The 20,990-nt window shown below is 40.1% G+C and overlaps 1 protein-coding gene and 1 long non-coding RNA gene across 4 annotated transcripts in view; one reads left to right on the top strand and one right to left on the bottom strand.

Moving 5' to 3' along the window:
- clmpa (CXADR like membrane protein a) overlaps positions 1-20,990 on the bottom strand; it is a 190,376-nt gene that overhangs the window by 24,927 nt on the left and 144,459 nt on the right. Inside the window, exons 1-4 of one of the 3 annotated variants that reach the window (XM_030438535.1) lie at positions 9,710-10,320; positions 9,045-9,237; positions 8,410-8,567; positions 4,969-5,167 (exon numbers count right to left, since the gene is read on the bottom strand). In XM_030438535.1, the coding sequence (XP_030294395.1) occupies positions 4,969-5,167; positions 8,410-8,529 (319 nt within the window). In that variant the 5' untranslated portion in view covers positions 8,530-8,567; positions 9,045-9,237; positions 9,710-10,320. Of the gene's footprint in view, positions 1-4,968; positions 5,168-8,409; positions 8,568-9,044; positions 9,238-9,709; positions 10,321-20,990 lie in introns of those variants that run through there. The other 2 variants (XM_030438534.1, XM_030438533.1) reach the window with 2 other exon arrangements.
- The window catches only part of LOC115594454 (uncharacterized), a 38,622-nt gene continuing 34,740 nt past the window's right edge, over positions 17,109-20,990 (top strand). Inside the window, exon 1 of the long non-coding RNA XR_003986490.1 lies at positions 17,109-17,206. This is a non-coding gene — a long non-coding RNA (uncharacterized LOC115594454). The remainder of the gene's footprint in view (positions 17,207-20,990) is intronic.

Here is a 20,990-nt window from a genome sequence, read left to right on the forward strand (position 1 = left end):
TTGTTCCAATATAAAAAAATTATAGCTTTGATGTAGTTAAGCTACTTTTGCCATTTTGCTGTAGCTTAGCTTGCTACATTTCTCTGGGGAGTAGCTTTGGCGTAGTGAAGCTTAATTTAATGTAGAGTAACTTGTAGCTTAGCTCACTACTTTTTTCGAGTAGCTTGCCCAACACTGTGTTCATGACTTCAGACAACAACAATGAACGAAGAAGCAGATGAGACCGCTCTGGTTGGCCCCGTGGATGGGAAATTTTGTTTTAAAAAGCGGACGGATGGCAGCGTAGATAAGAGCACGGTTGTGTGCAAATTATGCAAGAAGGAGTTCACGTATCACCGCAGCATATCAAGCCTCAGATATCACCTAAATGCTAAGCAACTATTTATTATGTTGTTGTTGCAACTGGCACTTTATGTTGAACTGTTTATTGTTTTGGCCAAGGTTATTTACAGAGAGTTGGACTGAAATTGATTTGTTTAGATCAACTGTTGGTAAAGTCTGTTATGGCCTCTGAAGATAGATGTTTTCTAATAGTCAGGGTTTCCAATGTTCTGAATGTACTTGAAAGTATTGTGTTTTACTTAAAAAACAAAGTGTTATAGTTTACAGAAGGTCTACCTACCTATAGGCTACCTGAATCTCTGAAATGTATTCCTAAATAAACTATTACTACACTTTATGGCAAAAATTGCACTGGTCTGTCGGTCTTGAAAAAAAACCCCAAACAATGTTTTGTTGCTTAAGCTTCTGTATTCAGTCATTATTCAATGGTATACTAAAATCCATGTGAAAAAAATTGCTTCTCACTGTTCTCAGGTCAAATATTAATATGCGATTAAAATGCGATTAATTTCGATTAATTAATTACAAAGCCTCTGATTAATTCGATTAATTTTTTTAATCGAGTCCCGGCCCTAATATTAATACAAAATAATTGCAGTTCTTTCGATATCTTCCATGTCATGTGACCCAGTGACTCCAAACCAGCAGCAGGTTGTATTAGTAAACTGGAGAAATGAAACACAGCTCTTTTATTGTACCTTAGTGCTTCCTCTATTTTATATGAATATTAATATGCAGAAATTATGATTTTTTTCTCAATAGCTTCCATGTTATGTGGCCCACTGACTTCTAAAACAGATTCTTTTTCCATAAAAAATATATAATGATAAAGAAAATAATGGTAAAAAAAAGTTAACATATTTTCAAGCTGCAATGTCAACTTCTACACTATTTTGTCTCATGTCTTAGATTCTCATTTTCAAAAATCTCACCAGTAGTCACCATTTAAGGGGTTATTTTTCAAAATTTATTTCAGTATTTGTAAGGTTGTGTAGTTAGTAAACTACGAGAATTATGGAAACACCAGACGTGTGGTTGTGCACTTTTGTTTAACTTAATTGTCTCAAAGGCTCTCAAAAACCCCATTAGTCAAGAAGCGTGGACCCAAACAGTTAAACCCTTCCTATTGCCATTAGAGGACTTAGGATGAAAAAATTAATTTAATTGGCATGTGAACTGCCCATGATGCGCCACAACACACTCAAACAAACAAGATTAGTCCAGCTTACATTAAGTATTTGTGACTACAGCAAAGTTTATGTATAAGAACAACCCCAGGTTTCTTTTCAGCACTGTAGCCAGGCTGACAGAGAGTCATAGCTCTATTGATCATTGTATTCCTACAACACTTAGCATTGATGACTTTATGAGCTTCTTTAATAATACAATTCTGCATATTAGAGACAAAATTCATCACCTTCTGACTGTACCAATTTAATCTCTGACAGAGAACCCTCCAGGTATTTATCTAGAAGCATTTTCTACCATTGACCTTTAGCAGCTAACTTCAATAATTTCTTCATCTAAACCACCAACGTGTCTGTTAGATCCAGTCCCAACTTAATTGCTTAAAGAAGCTGTAACTTTACTTGCCACTTCTATACTCGACATGATCAATCTGACTCTATCATCAGGATATGTACACAGTGGTGTAATCAAACTGCTTCTTAAAAAGCAGACACTTGAAGTTGTAACCAACTGGACCCATTTCTAACCTTCCCTTTTTCTCCAAGATCCTTGAGAAAACAGTTACTAGTCAGCTGTGTGACTTTCTACATAACAATAGTTTATATAAAAATTTCCAGGTTTTAGGGCATTATAGCACCGAAACAGCACTGGTTAAAGTTGCAAATGATCACTTTATCGCATCTGACGAGGGTCTTGCCTAGAAGAATCCATGACTGAAATAATATCCCCTGCTACAACGTAATGAACGCTGGGCCACATTGTAACGCTGACGATGACGCTGATGATGGAAGCTGAAGCATTTCTTCAGCTGAAATCAGCTGTTCTTACTGTATCATAGGCTACAGTATTTGACGTGTGTGAGAGAGTGTCAGAGCATATTTAATGATTATTAAGCTACCATAGCATTTCTCATCAGTTCTATGCTTCAGCTTTTTGTTTTTCAACAGTACTGCATGAAAGTATTATGGAAAAAGAAAAAACTGTGTGTGCAGCACTTGTCTGAGCGGCTGACTTTATTTACAGTGGTACTGGAACAACCTATTATAGTGTAAGATCTGTTTTCTTGTTTGTTATTGCAGTTGTATAAATGTAATTTCTCATGCTATTAGATTACTGCTAGACCACGCCATCAGGTGTGTGGAAAAATCTGAAAGCAAACTGCTTTTGCCACAGTGAACATGTTATTTTGATTGGCCAAATGCCAACAAAAAGTATTGAAGCAGAATATTTCGGAATTTATTGCATCAATTTTTTTCCAATATATTCGGTTGAAAGTGATTTAGGAATGGGCAACCTGTGGATAAATTGGTTAAACAAAGGACTTTCACACAGGAGACTGGGGTCTGAGTCCTGCTTGCAGCCATCATTCATCAGTAACTTCCAGCTAATTTCTCTCTCCCCATTAGAAACAACTGAAAAAAGACGCTCGCATTCAGAAAAAAAAGCTCTGTGGACACCGGTCCTTAGTCAACGACGTTGGCATCCCGAGAAAGGAGGACGAGGATAGTAAAACATAGTGAGCCACAAATACACTTGACATCTAGGGCTCTATCTTGCACTAAGCGCAATTGACTTTGTACACTGGCGCTTGTATAATTCCTATTTTGCATTCGACGCACATTGGAAATTTCCCTCCACAGACGCACATCCTTAAATTAGGGAATGAATTTGCGCTCCCGGGGCGGTTCAGCGAAAAGAGGAGGCGTGTTCCGGCGCAAACGTTCACTGGTGCTATTTTGCTGTTTCAGAAAACAATTCCGCAAGAGCCCAGGAAAAACCTAGTCTAAAGTCAGTGGCGCTTATTCAGATGCTATTTTAAGGGCGCATGCTTGGCCATAATGGAGCGTGTGCTCAACGTGCATACACTTTGCTTCTCTCATCTACAAGGAAGCAGTTCCCATTTTTGCAAACCATACAAAAAAAGTTGAAAAGATTAAAACAGAAGAACTAATTCTTTTTCCCTCTGATATGCGACGCGCCCGTCATAGCCGTGAGGGTCCGGGAGTGGCAATGCGCGATGTGCTCCTAGTGGAGCGGGTGGACGGAGATGGAGTTGGGGAGGAGGAGGAAGGGGCACAACAGGAGCAGGTGGTGCGTTTGGAGACTTGAGGCATACCTTGCCGCATCCCGGACAGTGCGGTCCGGTCTAACAATGCTGCCACGGCTTGTAGTGGGTCTGGATCCTCTGCACCTTGGTGTTTGCGCTGCTCCCTCCTCAGCTGGCCCTTGCGCACTGCTCGGCCCGTGCGCACTGCTCCCGAGGCCAGGTGCGATGTCCTGGGGATGCCAGCCGTAGAAACAATTGTGGCAATTTCCTCCCACGCCTGTTTAACCAAAGCTAATTTGGATGGATTTCTCCCATTCCCATACAATGCCACTTCTCGGTCTTTTACGGCCCTGAGAACGTCGGTCTCCTCGGCTGTGAACCGCTCCTGGCGTGCGCCTGGCAAATTCGCCATTATAATAGCAATCCGCCAAGGAACAAGCGCGCCTGCTTTTAAAGGGAATGTGAGATGACGCTCTGAATGGTGTATTGCACGTTACGCCCAAACCACACCTATGAGTAACGTAGCTACTTCAGACCAACCCATTTTAGATTTGCGTCGGGCGCAAGAGTCATTTATCCCGCCGGCATAATAGCAACAGCGCCTGAGATCCGCCCACAAAGCTACTTGCGTTTTGCGTTTGATACTTGCATTTCAGATCGTTAAGATAGAGCCCCTAATGTGTTGCTGGAAATCTTGAGAAAACTGGTGAGCAATCGGTATGTAAGACCAGAGAATCATTGTAGTGCAGCAGGAGGTGGAATTGCACCGCTGTCAGAACTGACTAGATGTTAAAAGTGTGAAGGTCCAGCTGCCTGTGGGAAAAGGAGTAGCTTCAATAGACTGGAAGAGGACGCAATAAATAATTTAAAAAGTTGTACTACAGTCTGCAGAGGTTTGTTTATGCCTGTGATGTATTGGATAGTAATGCAGTGTTTTTACGGAAATGTATGCATTATAGATGTGCTTGCATAATTTACAGATTTAATACCAACAGATTGTGTGAGCCATGAGAGTAAGCTGATCGAGAAGCTATACATATTTTTATTTAATACTGCACAAGCTCTGCACTCTGACCTTTCTAAAGAACTGCATAGTGAGCATATCATATGATCAATGAGCTTTTACCATTGATGTGTAGAAATACAAAAAGATGTGTTCTTTATCCATATACATGCATACCTAGCTACATATTCACATTTACATATTTATCCTATTTTATCTACTTTAACACACACAAAAATAACCTGAACTCTGAATTAGAGCTTTGGGGTTTCATGACACCTACAGTTGTACAGTGTTCTCGTGAGTGCTCTTTCTCTGTGTGTGTGTTGTGAGTGTGTGTGCGCGTGTGTTTTTTTTTTTTTTTACTTAAGTGCTGTCTGCCACTTACCCAGCACTATAAGGCTGATGGTGCTCCAATGGTACTGTGCACCAGTCTTGACTTTGCAGCTGTACTCTCCTGAGTCTGTCAGAGACAAGTCACTGATCAGCAGGGAGGCATCACCTTTTAAGTACTCTCCAGCAAAGGTGACACGGCCATGCTCTGCTTCATTTGGGTCAAACACCCGTCCAGCAAAGTAGGTGATCACCTGGTGGGGAAAGTAAAGTCAAGGTGTAAGATTGTGAGATAAACAAATTTCGATTCATACAGTAAGTGCAACAAGATGGAAATTCTATATGAAAACCAGCAATGATATTTTAATTTATTTTACTGTATATGCACAGAAGGCCAGACAAAACATGTAAGGTAATGTATACATTTTATTTTTTATTGTTCACGATTATGAATGTAAACACAGCATGATCAGGATGATGACAAAACATGGCCCCATTCAGTGACAATTATCTTCATGCTTATGAGTCTTATAATTAATTGCTGCATCTCAGAACTATAGAAACACTTAAATTGAGAGAGAGTTTAAAGTTTCCTGAATCACCAGTAAACTAAGCAACAGATGCCTTCATTTTAAGCTGATGATTCTACTCAAAGACAAACATCTGGAGATATGGTAGCTATGATGCTTCATATGAACTTTAACCTATGAACAAAAATTGCTTACTTGACCATTTAAACTGCATGCAAAAATAATTTGGTCTACAGTTCACATTTTTAGAGTGAACGTGAGGTATGTGTTCTTGTACTCATTATTCTTCATTCATCATACATGCTTTCAAAAATATTTAGGGCTCTCTCCCACACTGTTTTCAGAAACTATGAAATACTGCCATACGGCTGACATCTTTGACGCTGGTCATTGGGTCCGTCCGGCCCTTTTTGTGGTGAATATGGGAAATTCAACTCATGTCTATTTTCTAAATCCCACAGTTTGAGTCGCTGCTGTCTTTGTAATGAGTAGGAGTGTCATCGGCGCCATGGGCACATTAAGTTGTCATACACATTCAGTCAAAAATTTGCGCCTTGTCACTAATTTGATTACCAAATGTGTTGTTTTTTGCTATTATCGTGTTAGGGTTAGGGTTAAAAATATTAGTTGGCTGATTATTTGGTGCATCCCTAGTTGTAACCTCACCCCTATTTGACACAGTGTATTATGTTGTGTTTGACATTTTCCATTATACTACAATCAGTGCATACTAGTGTACTTACTATTCCCAATATGATATAAATCTTATTTAAAGTGAAACTCTCGCCAAAAAGCAACCGAGGCTTTATTTGTGATTGAATATGAGTCAAACCTTCATGTAAATGCATAATTACGACGAAAGAGGCACTTATAAGATTTACCGTAGTTTCGTTTTCGTTTAAGCTAATTTTCAATGGAGTGCAGAGGCACTCTTATGCTAGCATCAAAATCTCTATTTTTAAAACACTAAGAAGGCTTGATACAACATGAAACTTTGCTCGTTTTGCCATCATGGCAGACAAAAAGTGTCGATCCCCGAGTGCGACCTAACAGACAGGAGAGTAATGGTGGACCTCCTACCTGTCGCACTCGGGGATCGACACTTTTTGTCTGCCATGACGGCAACGCACAGGAGATCCAGCTCCTACGGTGAGTAGTTCAAAAACCCTCTTTTTAGTAAACTCTGCATACACAAACAATGTTCGCAATGCTCGTGTTCATGTGTAGAGACCCTGGTGACACTACGAGCAAAGTTTCATGTTGTATTGAGCCTTCTTAGTGTTTTAAAAATAGCGATTTTGATGCTAGCATAAGAGTGCCCCTGCACTCCATTGAAAATGTACTTGCCCTAAAACGAAACTATGGTAAATCTTAAAAGTGCCTCTTTCGTCGTAATTATGCATTTACACGAAGGTTTGACTCATATTCAATCACAAAGACTTGGTTGCTTTTTTCGGCATACATATTCCATGTGCATTTCTCAAGCCACTTTCCCATGTACTTTCATTATTTTATTGGTTGTCCACACCCACCTCTTTTCATCTGTCTTTCTCTTCATGGTGAAGTACATACAGTATAAAAAGTATTACTATAAAAATGTTTAACCCCCAGTTGTATGGTCAGTGTGTTATCTTTAGAATGGCCCACATAATCTTTTTTAGAACACTTGCATCGTCTTTTCCCCATGATCCATATAGTGTGGTTGTATGATGTTAGTTTTATATACAATTTCATGATTTATATATGATTGTGGTCAAATCAATTTTATTTAAATAGCCCAAGTTTGGTGTGTCTCATGGTGTCTGTATTGAAGGAAATAAAGACCACAATTGTGCTTTGCATTTTACCTTTTACCATTATGCCTCTTTACGAGAAAACTTAAAGCCATCTAACAGTCTATCTTAATGGAGAGAGGCACTTCTCGTTTCTGCTACTGGAGGATATCTGCAAGTTAGGTCATTAATATTTTCCTCATGATGTTTCAGATGTTTGCATCCTATCTATTAACTACAATGATAATTTTTCCGAGCCAGATTTTGGTAGCGCATCAGCGCTACACACTGAGGGACCTGCCACGACTCTCCACCTCCTCAGTTAAAGATTGGTGCACATGCCTCTATACAGTCAAACAGAGTTGTTGATGGGACCGATGACTAGGAGACAGCAAAGGATCACTTTGGATGGTGACACGGGAGTGGATTTTCACTCCTGTCCCGTCCCGCTCCCACAGAAAAAAGTCTTGTCTCGTCCCAATCCCGGGCAAGAGTTAAAAAGATTCCTGTCCCATCCCACTCCTTGAAAAATGACTCCCGCTCCCATCCCGCTCCCATTTTTTTTCTTTTTCGATTAGGATCTATTTAAATTCCAGCTAATGTATTCATTTAAATACAGGTTTCAATAGGAATGTATCAAACCGCCGCAGTGCATAAGGGAGAGAAAGTGAAACTAAAGTATTGATCTCATTACACTGGTAGCAACTAAATATCAATACCAACGCTGGTATCAATATTATCAATATTTGGATTCGATCCGCCCAACCCTAGTTCCCGCTCCCGTCTGCTCCCGTTAACTTTTGATCCTGTACCGTCCCAATCACTTGATTAAAAGTAAAGTTGACTCCCATCCCGCGGGAAGTCAACCGTAGAACTTCCGTGACCCGTGGGATTCCCGAACAAATGTCAGCCTCTAGATCACATCCCTGTCCTTTCAACAAAGAAATTGAACAGCTGCAGGCGCACCCAGCTTTTAAAGGTATTGGAAGATGACACAGATTGCTTTTATTCAGTTTGTGTCCAAAACACACCTATGACTAAATAAGAGACTTAATGAAACCCTTTGCGCCTTACTTTGCACCCATATTATGTGACATTTCACTTGCAAAAGGGTGTTAGATGTGCCTTAAATGCACTTGTGCCATGGACTTCAGCCTGCATATAGGGCCCTTAACCTCATGCAAGGACACTCACCACTCTTTGCCTGTTGGTTGGCTTGAGTAGCAGCCACTCAATATCCAGTGTAGGGTCATCACCCACCCAAAATTGATGGTGGCAGGGCAGTGTGGCATTGTCTCCAACAACTTTCTTCATCTCTGTCTGGCCCCATGTTGTCAACACACCCAGCAGAACTGTAAAGTGACAGACCAGTCGAAGATTAAAATTTTCATTAATTTTCATTTAATCTTACAGCAAAGCTCAATGTTTTACACACACAGACACACATTTCACATACATGACATCTGATGAAGCAACTTGCTAATCAATTATGTTATAGGACACACATACAATGCATTAAATAGAATATGGTAGGCTATATGAGCCACATCATACCAGACAGAAGACATAGTAAAGACTGTCTATTGTAATTGAGAAGCTGATGATAATCAAAGGGGGACAAAATAAATACACAATTCAGGAGATTAAACCAAAGTGGATTGGAGGACAATTCACTCATAGTAAATATTAAATAGCAATACTTCCTTCAAGGACAAAGGACAACCACAGATTGAGTTAAACCCCTGCAGTGTGACACACAAGAAAGCCCAAAACAAAGGGGATATACTGCATGTTACAATAGGTACGATCCAGAGGGGCTATCAGCTTACCAGCTGCAGCAGCCCACAGAGTGATCCTGGCACTGCTGACTGAGGTAGAATTACCAAGAGGCTGAGGATGAAAGCCGGAATAAAAGCCTTGTTCCCCCCTTTATTATTCCTTTCTTGGACACTGATCAACAGTGTAGACTGTGATGTCCTGCAGGCTGGACACACTTGTGCCTGGCATCTATACAGCTATGCACTGGACAGAATGAGAAGGGTAATTTCAGCATTACAGTATGTAAACCTATTCTATGAGTAACCCAAAATAAAACTTTGAACCTGAAAATGAGCATAATATGTCACCTCTAATGACAGTTTGGTTAACTTAAAAGTTTAACTAATTAATATCTATTGGTAACTAAATCTCACAAATGATGGACCTAGGAGATATAGGCTTGGGTGCTAAATCTATTGAAGTACAAGTTACATTTATTCCTTTTTTTTTTCAACACTAGGGTTTCAGAAAATTAAACTAAGTTTGAATCCTTTATCAAGAAATGCACAACTATCTTTTTAATTTAATCTATAAATTCCACAGTCTGGGGAAAGAAGCTGCTCTGTAGTCTGGTGGTGCAGCAGCAGATACTTCTGCATCTTCTGTCAGACAGCAGCAGGGTGAACAGACTGTGACTGGGTGGGTGTTGTCTTAGGGCTCTGTGCAGACGTCTTACCTCACCAATGTCTGTAATGATCTGCAGATGGCACTAGTGATGTTTTGGTGGTTTTAATCACCCACTGTAGAGCCCTACTGTCCTGGGCCGTGAGGAACCATGCCAGTTGCTGATGTTTCCAGTCAGGATGCTCTATAATGGTTGTTTTATAGTTAATTGATAAGTTCTATATTTCTCATATGCAAAACAATTGCAGTGATGCAGTTGCCATGAAATGTGTGTTCTACGGCAGCCTCGGACAGCACCCGTACAATATGTACAAAAGAAAATTACACAAGTAAAATTAGAAATAAAAAAAAAAGAATCTATTTTTCGCCCAAATACTAACAACTTGCCTTAACTCACTGCCTCATTTAAATATATCCTGCACCTGTTGCACCACTCCTTCAACATGTGCATCATGTGCTCAGCGCCAAAATATCACACAAACAGAAAAGGTCAGTAGAATGCTAACTGTTCGAAGGCTGCTCGGGATAGTCATTACTTTCTGAGTGATGTAGAGATAGAACATATCTCACAACATTAGAAATTGATTTTGCCTCCGACTTTCTATCGTAGTATAGCCAGTGCTGCACGGTTCACTACTGACATGCATCTCTGACACTGAAGGTATAGTTCGTGTTTTTTGAAGTTCATATAAAGTACATATCTATAGTCGAACTGTCCCCTACCGTAATCACCGATCAGCGCAGCCTCAGTTTGGAGAAGTAGAGAGCCGCTCCAGCCCAGATGCTCAGCTCTGTACTGCAGTGAACGGGGTCCAGAGAAAAAGCTAAATTTAACCAACAAGGCTCACCTAAAAAAATCTATAACAGTTCCCTCTTGCCTCGCAGTCAATTTGACAATCAATTTTCATATACTCACACAAAAACTGCATGTATTCAAGATTTTATTTCTTTTATGTCAAAAATATCACACCAAATAAAAACTGAAGAAAGAAACAAGTAAAAAATACAATATAAATAAGACATTGTGTAAACATATTATGTGAGTGCCTTCTCTCACTTATCTATTATCAGCCGCTTTGCAAAACGACATCCATCTCCTTCCATGTAGCCAGGTGGGTATTGTGCTCCTGGCTATCCTCATGAACCTTCAGCAAGTGGCTTGCATTTTTCCAGTCCTTTAGTCCTTCCTTATTAAGTCTGTATTCTTTTGGAGGAAACATTTAGCAGCAGAAGCAGTACAAGCTATTATTTCATTCGGAAAAATTATCATTGTAGTTAATAGATAGGATGCAAACATCTGAAACATCATGAGGAAAATATTAATGACCTAACTTGCAGATATCCTCCAGTAGCAGAAACGAGAAGTGCCTCTCTCCATTAAGATAGACTGTTAGATGGCTTTAAGTTTTCTCGTAAAGAGGCATAATGGTAAAAGGTAAAATGTTTGAGTACATCAGCTAGCTTCTTTTGATTTTTTCAGCATTGACTAAGACTCTGTTACAAAAGTCATGTTGACACTCTCACATCTTTGTTTCTGGGAAATGTGTAACTGCTTTTTTATTTGAACTGGTCCTCTGTGAACTCGCTCTCATCTTACGTAGTCAGTTAGAAGAGATGGTCAGTCAGCAGGTCTGTTGGTGCAGCCTTTAGTCCTGATGCTGTGTCACTCTGCTGTGCTGAGGTAGAGGGACAGGAGCACCTGATGCTGTCACTGGGCTGGTGCTGAAATACTTGAAAAGAGAAGAGAGTATGTGACCACTGAATGTTAGATTTTAATAGAAAAAAACAGATGCTCGGTGTGTGCTATACATAAGACTAATATAGACTAATAATGAAAATGTGATGAGATTCATTCAACTTTGTTGTCATTGCAATGCAATTCAGTCTAACCATATATACATATATATATATATATATATATATATATATATATATATATATATATGTATATTTTGCCTATGATTGATATGGGAAAGCTAAGGTGTGGGGTATTAACAGTAATACACTTTAACTGCACTTTAAAACTGATGTAAACTTTAACAAACATAAACTGTGACACAATAAACCAAAGGCTTACAACTACACTATTACAAAGGGGATGGAAAACTAATAGCATTTTAACTGACATACAAGCAGGAAAGACACCTGGAAAATAACACCTGAACAGGCCTAACGTTAAACTTTCCAAACGTCCCTGATGAATTTAAGGTGGAGTAACATTAACACATGTTGACTCAGCTATTTATTGATTATTAAACAATACTGCTATCGTCCGAAGTAAACTAGCAAGCTTACACTCTGCTCCAACAAAGATGTTGTTACCGGTGCAGATTAAACTATTGTCATTTACTTCATCACATTGACCTTACTGTACCTCTATCTTCTTCACTTTTTTCTTCCTCTTCTTCCTCTGCTTTTCCTTCAATGGTTGCCAGATGGTTTCAGTCTTTTGGACCTTGTGGTTCCGCTACAGTATCAGTAAATCTCTCTCTTGGTATTGGGGTCTCGTTGCAGTCAGATTCAGGCAGCCCGTCTCTCGACCCGCCCCCTCACAGAGGACAGGTACAGTGCAACGAGCCAGAACCCAGAAAAAAGGCATCTCCGTTATTTAATAGTCTTTGCTATTAAGTTATGTTGCTATGGGCTTATATAATATTTCGAAATAATAGTAGTAATGGCAGTATTTTTTTTAATTATTATTTTTTTTTCTCCCCCCGTTTTTGGCGCCCCCCCACGGATGACGGCGCCCCTAGCATTTGCCTATACAGCCTATGCCCAGGGCCGGCTCTGCGTCAGACCGCCCTTTCTATTGGCACTGCATTTTCTCAACCGTAGAACTTCCGTATCCCTACGCAGTTGCGCTAATGCGTACGGATACGGAGGTTCTACGGTCTGTTAAATTTCGTTTTTATCGAAAGTAAATCTCTCGTACGGAGCCCTGGAGGTGACATGGATAGGGTTATTTTTTATCTCGCGAGTGCGACTTACTATCTCGCACGTGCGACTTACTATCTCGCACGCGCCAGTTACTATGACGCACGTGCGACTTGCTGTTAGTGATGGGAACGGCAGTTCTTTTTACTGTACTGAATCTCTAGAATCCATTTATTAAAATGATTCTTTCAAAAGATTCGTTCACCGAATCGTCCAGTGCTCTCCAACTCCCTGAACTGATAAGCAGCCAAACGATCCGTCATTCAGTTCATTAATCAGCCCTGAGGTTCACGTTCACTTACTGAGGGACGGTGCGTTCACGGACTATAGTACACAATTATTCGCGGGAGATGCAGCGCTGCTTTGAGTGGTATACATCCATTAAAATTATTACATGGTGAAAGTGTCCTCTGAGCACAGTAAAATCAATTAACATGATGCTACCCGGATGTTAGCAACACAGCGCTAGTTTTAGCAGTACGGTTACTGAACGTGAATCAACTCCTCTGCCCTGAGTGAGTGACACAGCGCCACTGTCGGCACAGTATGTGAACGAGAATCACGTCCTCAGCGACAGTTTTCTGTGCACAGTAGGTTCGCGAATCATGAACGAATCACAGTGTGAACGTGAATCACGTCCTCACAGTTCTCTGTGTGAATCGCGGCAGTCCCACTCCTGGCCGGCATGCTCGTGGCTGAGCTCAACTGAACTGAGAAAGGAACGAATCAGTTCATGAAGTGATTCCGTTCACTTAGTTCACTCAAAAGATTTGTTTGTTTGAACGACACGTTCGCGACCGACACAACACTACTTGCTGTATCTCGTGCGCGAGATAGTAACTGGCGCGTGTGAGATATTAGGCGCGTTCAAGTTGACTTCCTGCTGCCTGACTGCATCAGCGAGATCTGCTGGTGACTGCAGGGGCTGGGCTACAAACGCTGCTATTAAGTCGGACACTCTCTCTTCCCATAGACGTGACGTTACTTGGCTGAGCTTGCGGTGTTTGCCTTCTTCATTTGCGAAGAAGTGGAGTAAATTGAAATTCCATTAATGTTTGAGGAAAATCAACAACGACGGCGATCAGTTTTCTTACCTGATGCTATGGGTACTTTGCTGGCCTTTTTCTCATATTAATCTCCTTCAGAAATGATTCAATCTGAGATGGTCAAAATAGTAGTCAACCAAAACATGTGGGCTGAGGGAATAGAGCAGTGGAACTGCTGCCGTGTTGCATGCAGACGACCGGGGATCAAGACCTGTGTCAAGCCTATATATATATATATATATATATATATATATATATATATATATATATATATATATATATGTATATATATATATATATGTATATATATATATATATATATATATGTATATATATATATATGGACAGTTCATGTTTAGAGACAACAGAATGTGACAGCTTTGTCACAATCACAACTTCAAATTTGGATATTTTGTAATTGCTTCACTTCAAAATGGTCAAGCAGTGGCTCATCAAGAGAAGATGAGGAGCCTTAATGTTGTCTTACTGTAAATGCTCATGTTCCGTTTTCCTTGTAATGTCACCATTAAATAAATTATAATAAATTGAACTTTGTCTATCTGGTACATTATAGTAAGTCTTGCCCAATAACAATACAGTACAATTACAACAGTTATTAATTATTATGATGACAACTGTGCTTATGTGCATGATTATATCACAGCTGAGGGGAATTTGCTGACTACATTTAACAAATAAGCATAACTATAGACACATAAGATGATGCATTTTCTTATAGCAACATTATTCACAATTAATGAAATACATTTCAGTGAATGAATGAAATAGAGTAATCATAACAAATGACTGAATCAGATGCCTTGTCCCGCTGCACCATCTCATCACACGCAGAATAGCTCAGGATAATTCTTTGTATTGTTAATGTGAAGGGAACAGAAAGGGTTAATTAATAAGAGTGGATAGTACAGATAAGACTGGACACAGCAGTTAACCACTTCTTCATCATCACACTAAGCTGACAGAACTGAGCAGTTTATTGACGACATCTTTCAGGGTTGTTGCGTTAGATGAAGGATTTTATAGGTTTTTTCATGGTGACTGTCCCATAGGTGCGGCCACACGGCTGCTACTGATCTGAAAGTATTTGATATTTGAGTAGAAAAGAGGCACAGGGCTTATGGATATGGAAATTCATCGAAACACACGTCATATACGTCAGTGTAGATGAGAGCCAATTAGGGCAAAGTCCTGACGTCATGAAGGTGGGTCTAGGATCGCGCAGTACCTGGAGAGCAACTGCGCAACTGCTCCGCAGCAGCCTTGCTCCCGCGTTAACTTAAGGTCATGTGACATCGGATGCGGCGCAGAAGCCACTCACATCCAGGTCATCGTGGACACATTTTAACCGGCATGCATCACGATTTAGGCAGCGCTGCTTGATCTTGAACTCGCCTAATAACTCGCACTCGTGAGATAGTAAGTAAGATGCAGTGGCACTCTGGCTCAAATTATTGAATGAAGTGAACGTTGTGGTGTTAACTCAACAATGATGGGACGCTGGAATCATGAACAAGTGCCGTTTACTTCAACAACTTATACTGTAACATTGTTCTCAGGAGCAGCGTCGTATCGTACGTAGTCGCCATGTTGTTGCACTCTGACCTCTCTACATGCAGCGTGTTAACTATGACCTGTCTTATACAACAGCGCCCCCTTGTGATATAAAGAGCAATAGTATATCTGTTTTATATAATAACAGAAAACAACAAACGTGTTTAGTGTACTGTGAAAGCCGAGAGAATGTGGTCTGTGTGAGAATGTTGTGGAAAACTGAAGGTATTTTAGTAAATGTAGCTTTTCTGTCACAACTTTCACATGAAAATTATACTATATGCACCTGCATCCATTGTTAATTGTTTGTCCTGATTGCCAGTTGTGATTGCTGCAACGTTATTTCATAAATTAATTATAACCAAACTACTATTACCTTGATAACTCCTCAATCATGGCTAGCATAATAGCCATTAAAACAGCTATTAAAATAGCTATTAAAACACCTGTACACTCATCGTGGATCATCACAATACCTGTTACATGTACCTCTTACCGTTACACAATAACAATAAGACACTTTATTAACTTTAATTGATTAATTAATCAATTAAAATTCTGAGATGGTCTCGATCCATGATAATAAGCCTGCATGTAACCGACTGCACTGTTTAATTACGTCAAAATGCGCTTGAATTAATATCTCGCACGTGCGAGATACTAAGTCGCGCGTGCGAGATACAGTAAGACGCGCGTGCGAGATAGTAAGTCGGGCGCGCGAGATACAGTAAGTTGCGCGGGCGAGATACAGTAAAATGCGCGTGCGAGATAGTAACTGCCGCGTGCGAGATAGTAAGACGCACTCACAAGATTAAAAAAAACCCCATCCATGTCACCTCCAGGGCTCCGTACCTCTCATCCAGCAGCTGGTTCTCGCTCTGTATTTCGCCGCTCGCAGATCATCTGTTGCCCAGTTGCGCTAATGTGTAGGGATACGGAGGTTCTGTGGTTGAGAAAATGTAGTGCCAAAAGAAAGGGCCGTCTGACGGCGATGTAAAGCGGTGTGAATTTTTCTCTATACAACGTACACTTGAACTGTTATAGATTTTTTTAGGTGAGCTTTTTCTCTGGATCCCGTTCACTGCAGTACAAAGCTGAGCGTCTGGGCTGGAGCGGTTCTCTGCTTCTCCAAACTGAGGCTGCGCTGATCGGTGATTACGGTAGGGAACAGATCAACTATAGATATGTACTTTATATGACCCCACTTCAAAAAACACTAACTATTCCTTTAATGACCAATGATCTAATCAGACCGAATCAACACATAATAATTAGATATAGGCACACAAAACAAAAAACATATCCAAGCAATTTACACATTTGTTTATTGTAATGACAATACTGTATGGGTTGTGTGAGAGAAGTATCAGCACTTGCAGTGCAAAGAAACATTTATGCTAGTGTTACAGCCCCAGTGCTGTTGGGACGTAACACTAGTATTGTCAGCCACAAAGTTTGTAGATAAAATCCTTTTGTAGTATAGTAGTTGCTGAAAAGCTGGGTCCTGTTTGTTGCTACAGGAGATAAATAAAAAGTCCTGGTTTCAAGTTCAAATAAGACAACAATATGCCTTAAAATGAACACTTAACACATGTTTTCCTGAGGAAATATCCAGATGCCTAGCAAAAGAAATGCCATTTTGTAATTAAATAAATTACCCCTGCCTGATACAAGTTACAAGGGCAGAAACTCATAGTTCTTTATTTCCTAATTTACACTAACTTATACATAAAATAGTCAAAAACAAGTGCTGAGGTGGAGTGAACATGTACTCAAAGAGCAAAATACTACACTACATACGCTTGCATAACGACCAAGTTTAGAGTTTTACAAACTGATATAAACTGTATATCACTGGATTTGAAACCTCAGTGGCACATGATGTATAAATCCTCCACAGGCTGGTGTGTAAGTGGCTCAGGAGAGAGGAGAAAGAAGATACTCATTGGCTGTTGTAGGCTCTAGGACGGCCATGTAAGCTCACTTCTCATTTCTTGGTGAGTTGGCAAAAAATTTTACATGTAGTTTGTTTTTCTGTTTGTTGATTGTAACTTGCTGATGTGGTTTCATCTTGAAATAGTTTGCATGTTTGCTATTGCATGAATAGATCCTTAGAATCTAAGCTTTCTTACAATGTATGACATGACTATATACTTAAATAGTAGTGTAAAGAACAGTAGATTGTTTTGGGCTGTCACCTCGTCCTCTTTCTGTGTTCCATCTGTTTGAGCCAGTGGATGGCCTTGTACTGGCCTTGTCACTTAAATCACAAGGGGTGGATAACATCAAGGGTCAACTATCCAGGTCCAGCTCCCGTGAAAGAACTTTAACAGACAAGGGCCGAGAGTTGTGGGAAGAGAAGGCTAAACAACATGAGAAAAACTTCAGTAAGGCATACAACTCTTGGAAACAAACAGCAAGGGACTCCAGAACTAAACTGAAGGCATTTTGTGTACTAGATGACCTTGATAACATCCAACAAACCGTAAAAACCAAACATGACACAGTGTGTGAACTTTATGAGCCTATCAGGCGCAACTGCGTTTCCATCCCAGAAAATAACTAAGAAAATGGATGCCTGCATCTCCCTCACAGCTGAGATCTGTGACCTTGTGTGTAAAAGAAAATAAACCATTGAAGAGGCGTTTAATGATGAATTGGAGAAAGAGCGGGTGAGGGAGACACTAAACAAAAAATATCATAGCTCCATTTTTGGATATACCAACACGGAGATAGTAAACTCAGAGGCGTCCTCAGTCCATTCCTCTACTCAATCCAAACAAGCTGAGGCCAAAGCAGAGCCTTCACTAAAACTGGGAAAGGCAAAGCAGAAAACAGAGACATACTCAATCCATTCGGCTCTCCCCACAGTAGAGTTGCACGATACCCGCGGTACCCACGGTACCCCGCGGTGCCAAATCCGAACGGTTCCTACTATACTAGAAATTCTACACAACGGTACTACCGTAGATTACTATACTACCGGTGCCAATTTCCGCTACATAGCGGCCGCCTCTACTCTCCTCCCGGCTTCTCACTGCATGCTACTCCCTTGTAAACAAACCCACATGCTAAATACTGCAACTGAACTACACAGCTGCTGAATGATTGGCTGTTTGCCTGTTACTGGTGATGTCCGGGGATATGATAGGCTGTTTCCGCACGCTGGGTCTGTTAGCTGATTGGCTGTTTGTGTGTTTCTGCCGGCAAGAACGAACTCCATGAAGACAGCTCCGCTTCGATAGAAATTCGCTTCAAAACAAACAACCAGCTAAAGTTCTGTCTCACCCAGATGCGAGCTTACAGTCACTAACACGAGACAACACACTCACCATGGCAGAAGCACCAGGCCCGAGCGGCGAGTCTGCCGCGGCGGCGTCTCAGTGGCACCACTAATTTTGCTCAAAAAAACAAACTCCAAAAGTCACATTTGGAACTATTTTAGCTTTAAACAAGGCACAGACGGTAAAGCAATAGACGAGGCCGTCCACTGTGCAGGCGCTGCCACCAAGCTATAGGAGCCAAAGGAGGGAACACATCCAACCTCATAAACACCTGCAGGGTCGTCACCCAGATTTATATGTCGAATACCAGGTTAGTATGCCCTGTTTATTTTCTCATTGGCTAATATTAGTCTATATGCTCCGTGTACAGGCTGAGGAATGAAGAGTTAAAGGATGTCAAAGTATAAAGCACCTAAAAATGCATAAAAATATAGTTTTCACAGGGAATCAGTTCCTGTTTATTGTATTTTGTCCTCTATGGTTTATTATGTTATATTATTGTCAAATAGATATTTTTAAAAGACAGAGGATTTGTTATCCTAAGTTGATTATTTATATTAGTTAAACATAAATAATGTGCAAAGGAAACTAAATGATTATATGATTTCAACCATATAAATTCTAACTTCATTTATTTGTTTTTTATTGCTCGTATGCTTTTGTTCATGTACTCTTATTGACCCAGTTATGAACTAAAACCATTAGGACCATTAGGCTAATTTGTTATGTATTTCCCACTCCTTATTTTAGAGAGAGCCATCCAACCCAAAAGGGAAGCAACCCATGGCCAAGACCATACCTTTTTATTTTTTTTATTTTAACTTTTTAATAAATGTTATTCATAAAAATATTTGTTTCAGTCTAATTCATGCTTCACTAGCATTATGTTTATCATGCACCAAACAACATTATAAGTAATTAATAAGTATTTATAACTTGTACAAATACAAATATAAATAATGATAATAAAAAAAGGCTGCAGTATCGCGATAATACCCGGAACCGTGATACTTTGTCTGGTATAGTATCGTGGTTACTCATTTTGGTATCGTGACAACTCTACCCCACAGTCTCTAGCAAACGAGCCGAGGCTGAAGCAGAGCTTGCAGTAAAACTGGAAAAGGCAAAGGCAATGCAAAAGATTCAAGCTCAACAAACACAATTGTGCAAAATGGAAAATGAATGGAAACAGAGTGAAGCAAAAATGTTGGCAGAAATAAAACAGAAGGAGGCTGAAATGCACTTAAAACGAGAAGAAGAGAAGTTGAGGTTAAGAGAGCTAGAAGCTGAAAATGAGGTGGAAGTGGCAGCAGCCCAGGTGAGAGCCTATAAAAATCTTGAAGGCAGTGTGCAGAATCATGGAGAAGAGGGTGAGCCTGCTGAGATACTCTCTGTGCACCAAAAGGTGGAGTCTAGCTATTCACTAAACCCACAGGCTGTGTCATTCCAACCTCAGACACCTCCTGAAATAACAAGTCAAGACACAGCCAATCTAGCCCAAGCCATTGCAAGTAGGGGTGGACGATACTGCAAATTTTGTTATCGATCCGATACCAAGTAATTACAGTGCCAGTATTGCCGATACCGATACTGATTTTCTTTGAAAATTACGATCATTGAATGATTTTGTACTTTTGCCTTTATTGTCTTGATCATGATTATGATAATAATAAAACACAGGACAAAGATTTTAGCCAATAAGAAAATAACATTAACATAATTAAATTTATAACCTATCTGCATGAAGCCTAAATAGGAATACTAATGTTCCTTCAGCTACAAAAGGGTAATTATACTCTGCCATATTCATACTTCAGGTATGAGGTAGGCTATATATCTAAATATAAGCATATATTTTTGAGTTCCAGTAAAACAATTAAGATTTATTTCAACTGTCTGAATATATGATAATAGTTTAAGCACTCTGCTAATGATTACATCGTTGACTACCAGTTACACTAACAACATTAATTAATGCTGGAAATAACTTTAATTTCTAGAAATTGCTACCTGGATATTGTTGAGGTTTCTGTTGAAAGGCCTCTGACAGTGACGTCTGTCTCTGTGCCAGGGATCTGGTTCGGGTTTGGGGAGCTCCCACCTCCTCCTCCTCCTCCTCCCTCCGTTTGCTTTGCAGCTCAGCATTAACTTTTGGGTGTGTTGCATTAAAATGCAAGTTAGTGGTGTTACCACATAAACGTATTGCTTTCCTGCATACGTCACAGGTAGCATTTTATCGGTCTGAAACTGTGAAATAACTCCAAACAGCACTCCTTTTCCTCTCCGTCACCATTAAAGGGATATTCCGGTGTAAATTTAATCCATGGTCTAAATTACCGTGAAACTGTGTTAGACTCCCTCTCGGGAGATCAAGTTAGCAGACCGCTAATTTAGTTTTATCAACCTCAGAAACGACCGCACGACAACAATACATTGCAGTTAATGGGTCCAAATATAAACTGCCACCAAAAAGCCACAAATAATGCTCAGAACAGCA

This window comes from Sparus aurata, chromosome 13 (genome assembly GCF_900880675.1).
Source record: "Sparus aurata chromosome 13, fSpaAur1.1, whole genome shotgun sequence".
NCBI classification, from domain to species: domain Eukaryota; kingdom Metazoa; phylum Chordata; class Actinopteri; order Spariformes; family Sparidae; genus Sparus; species Sparus aurata.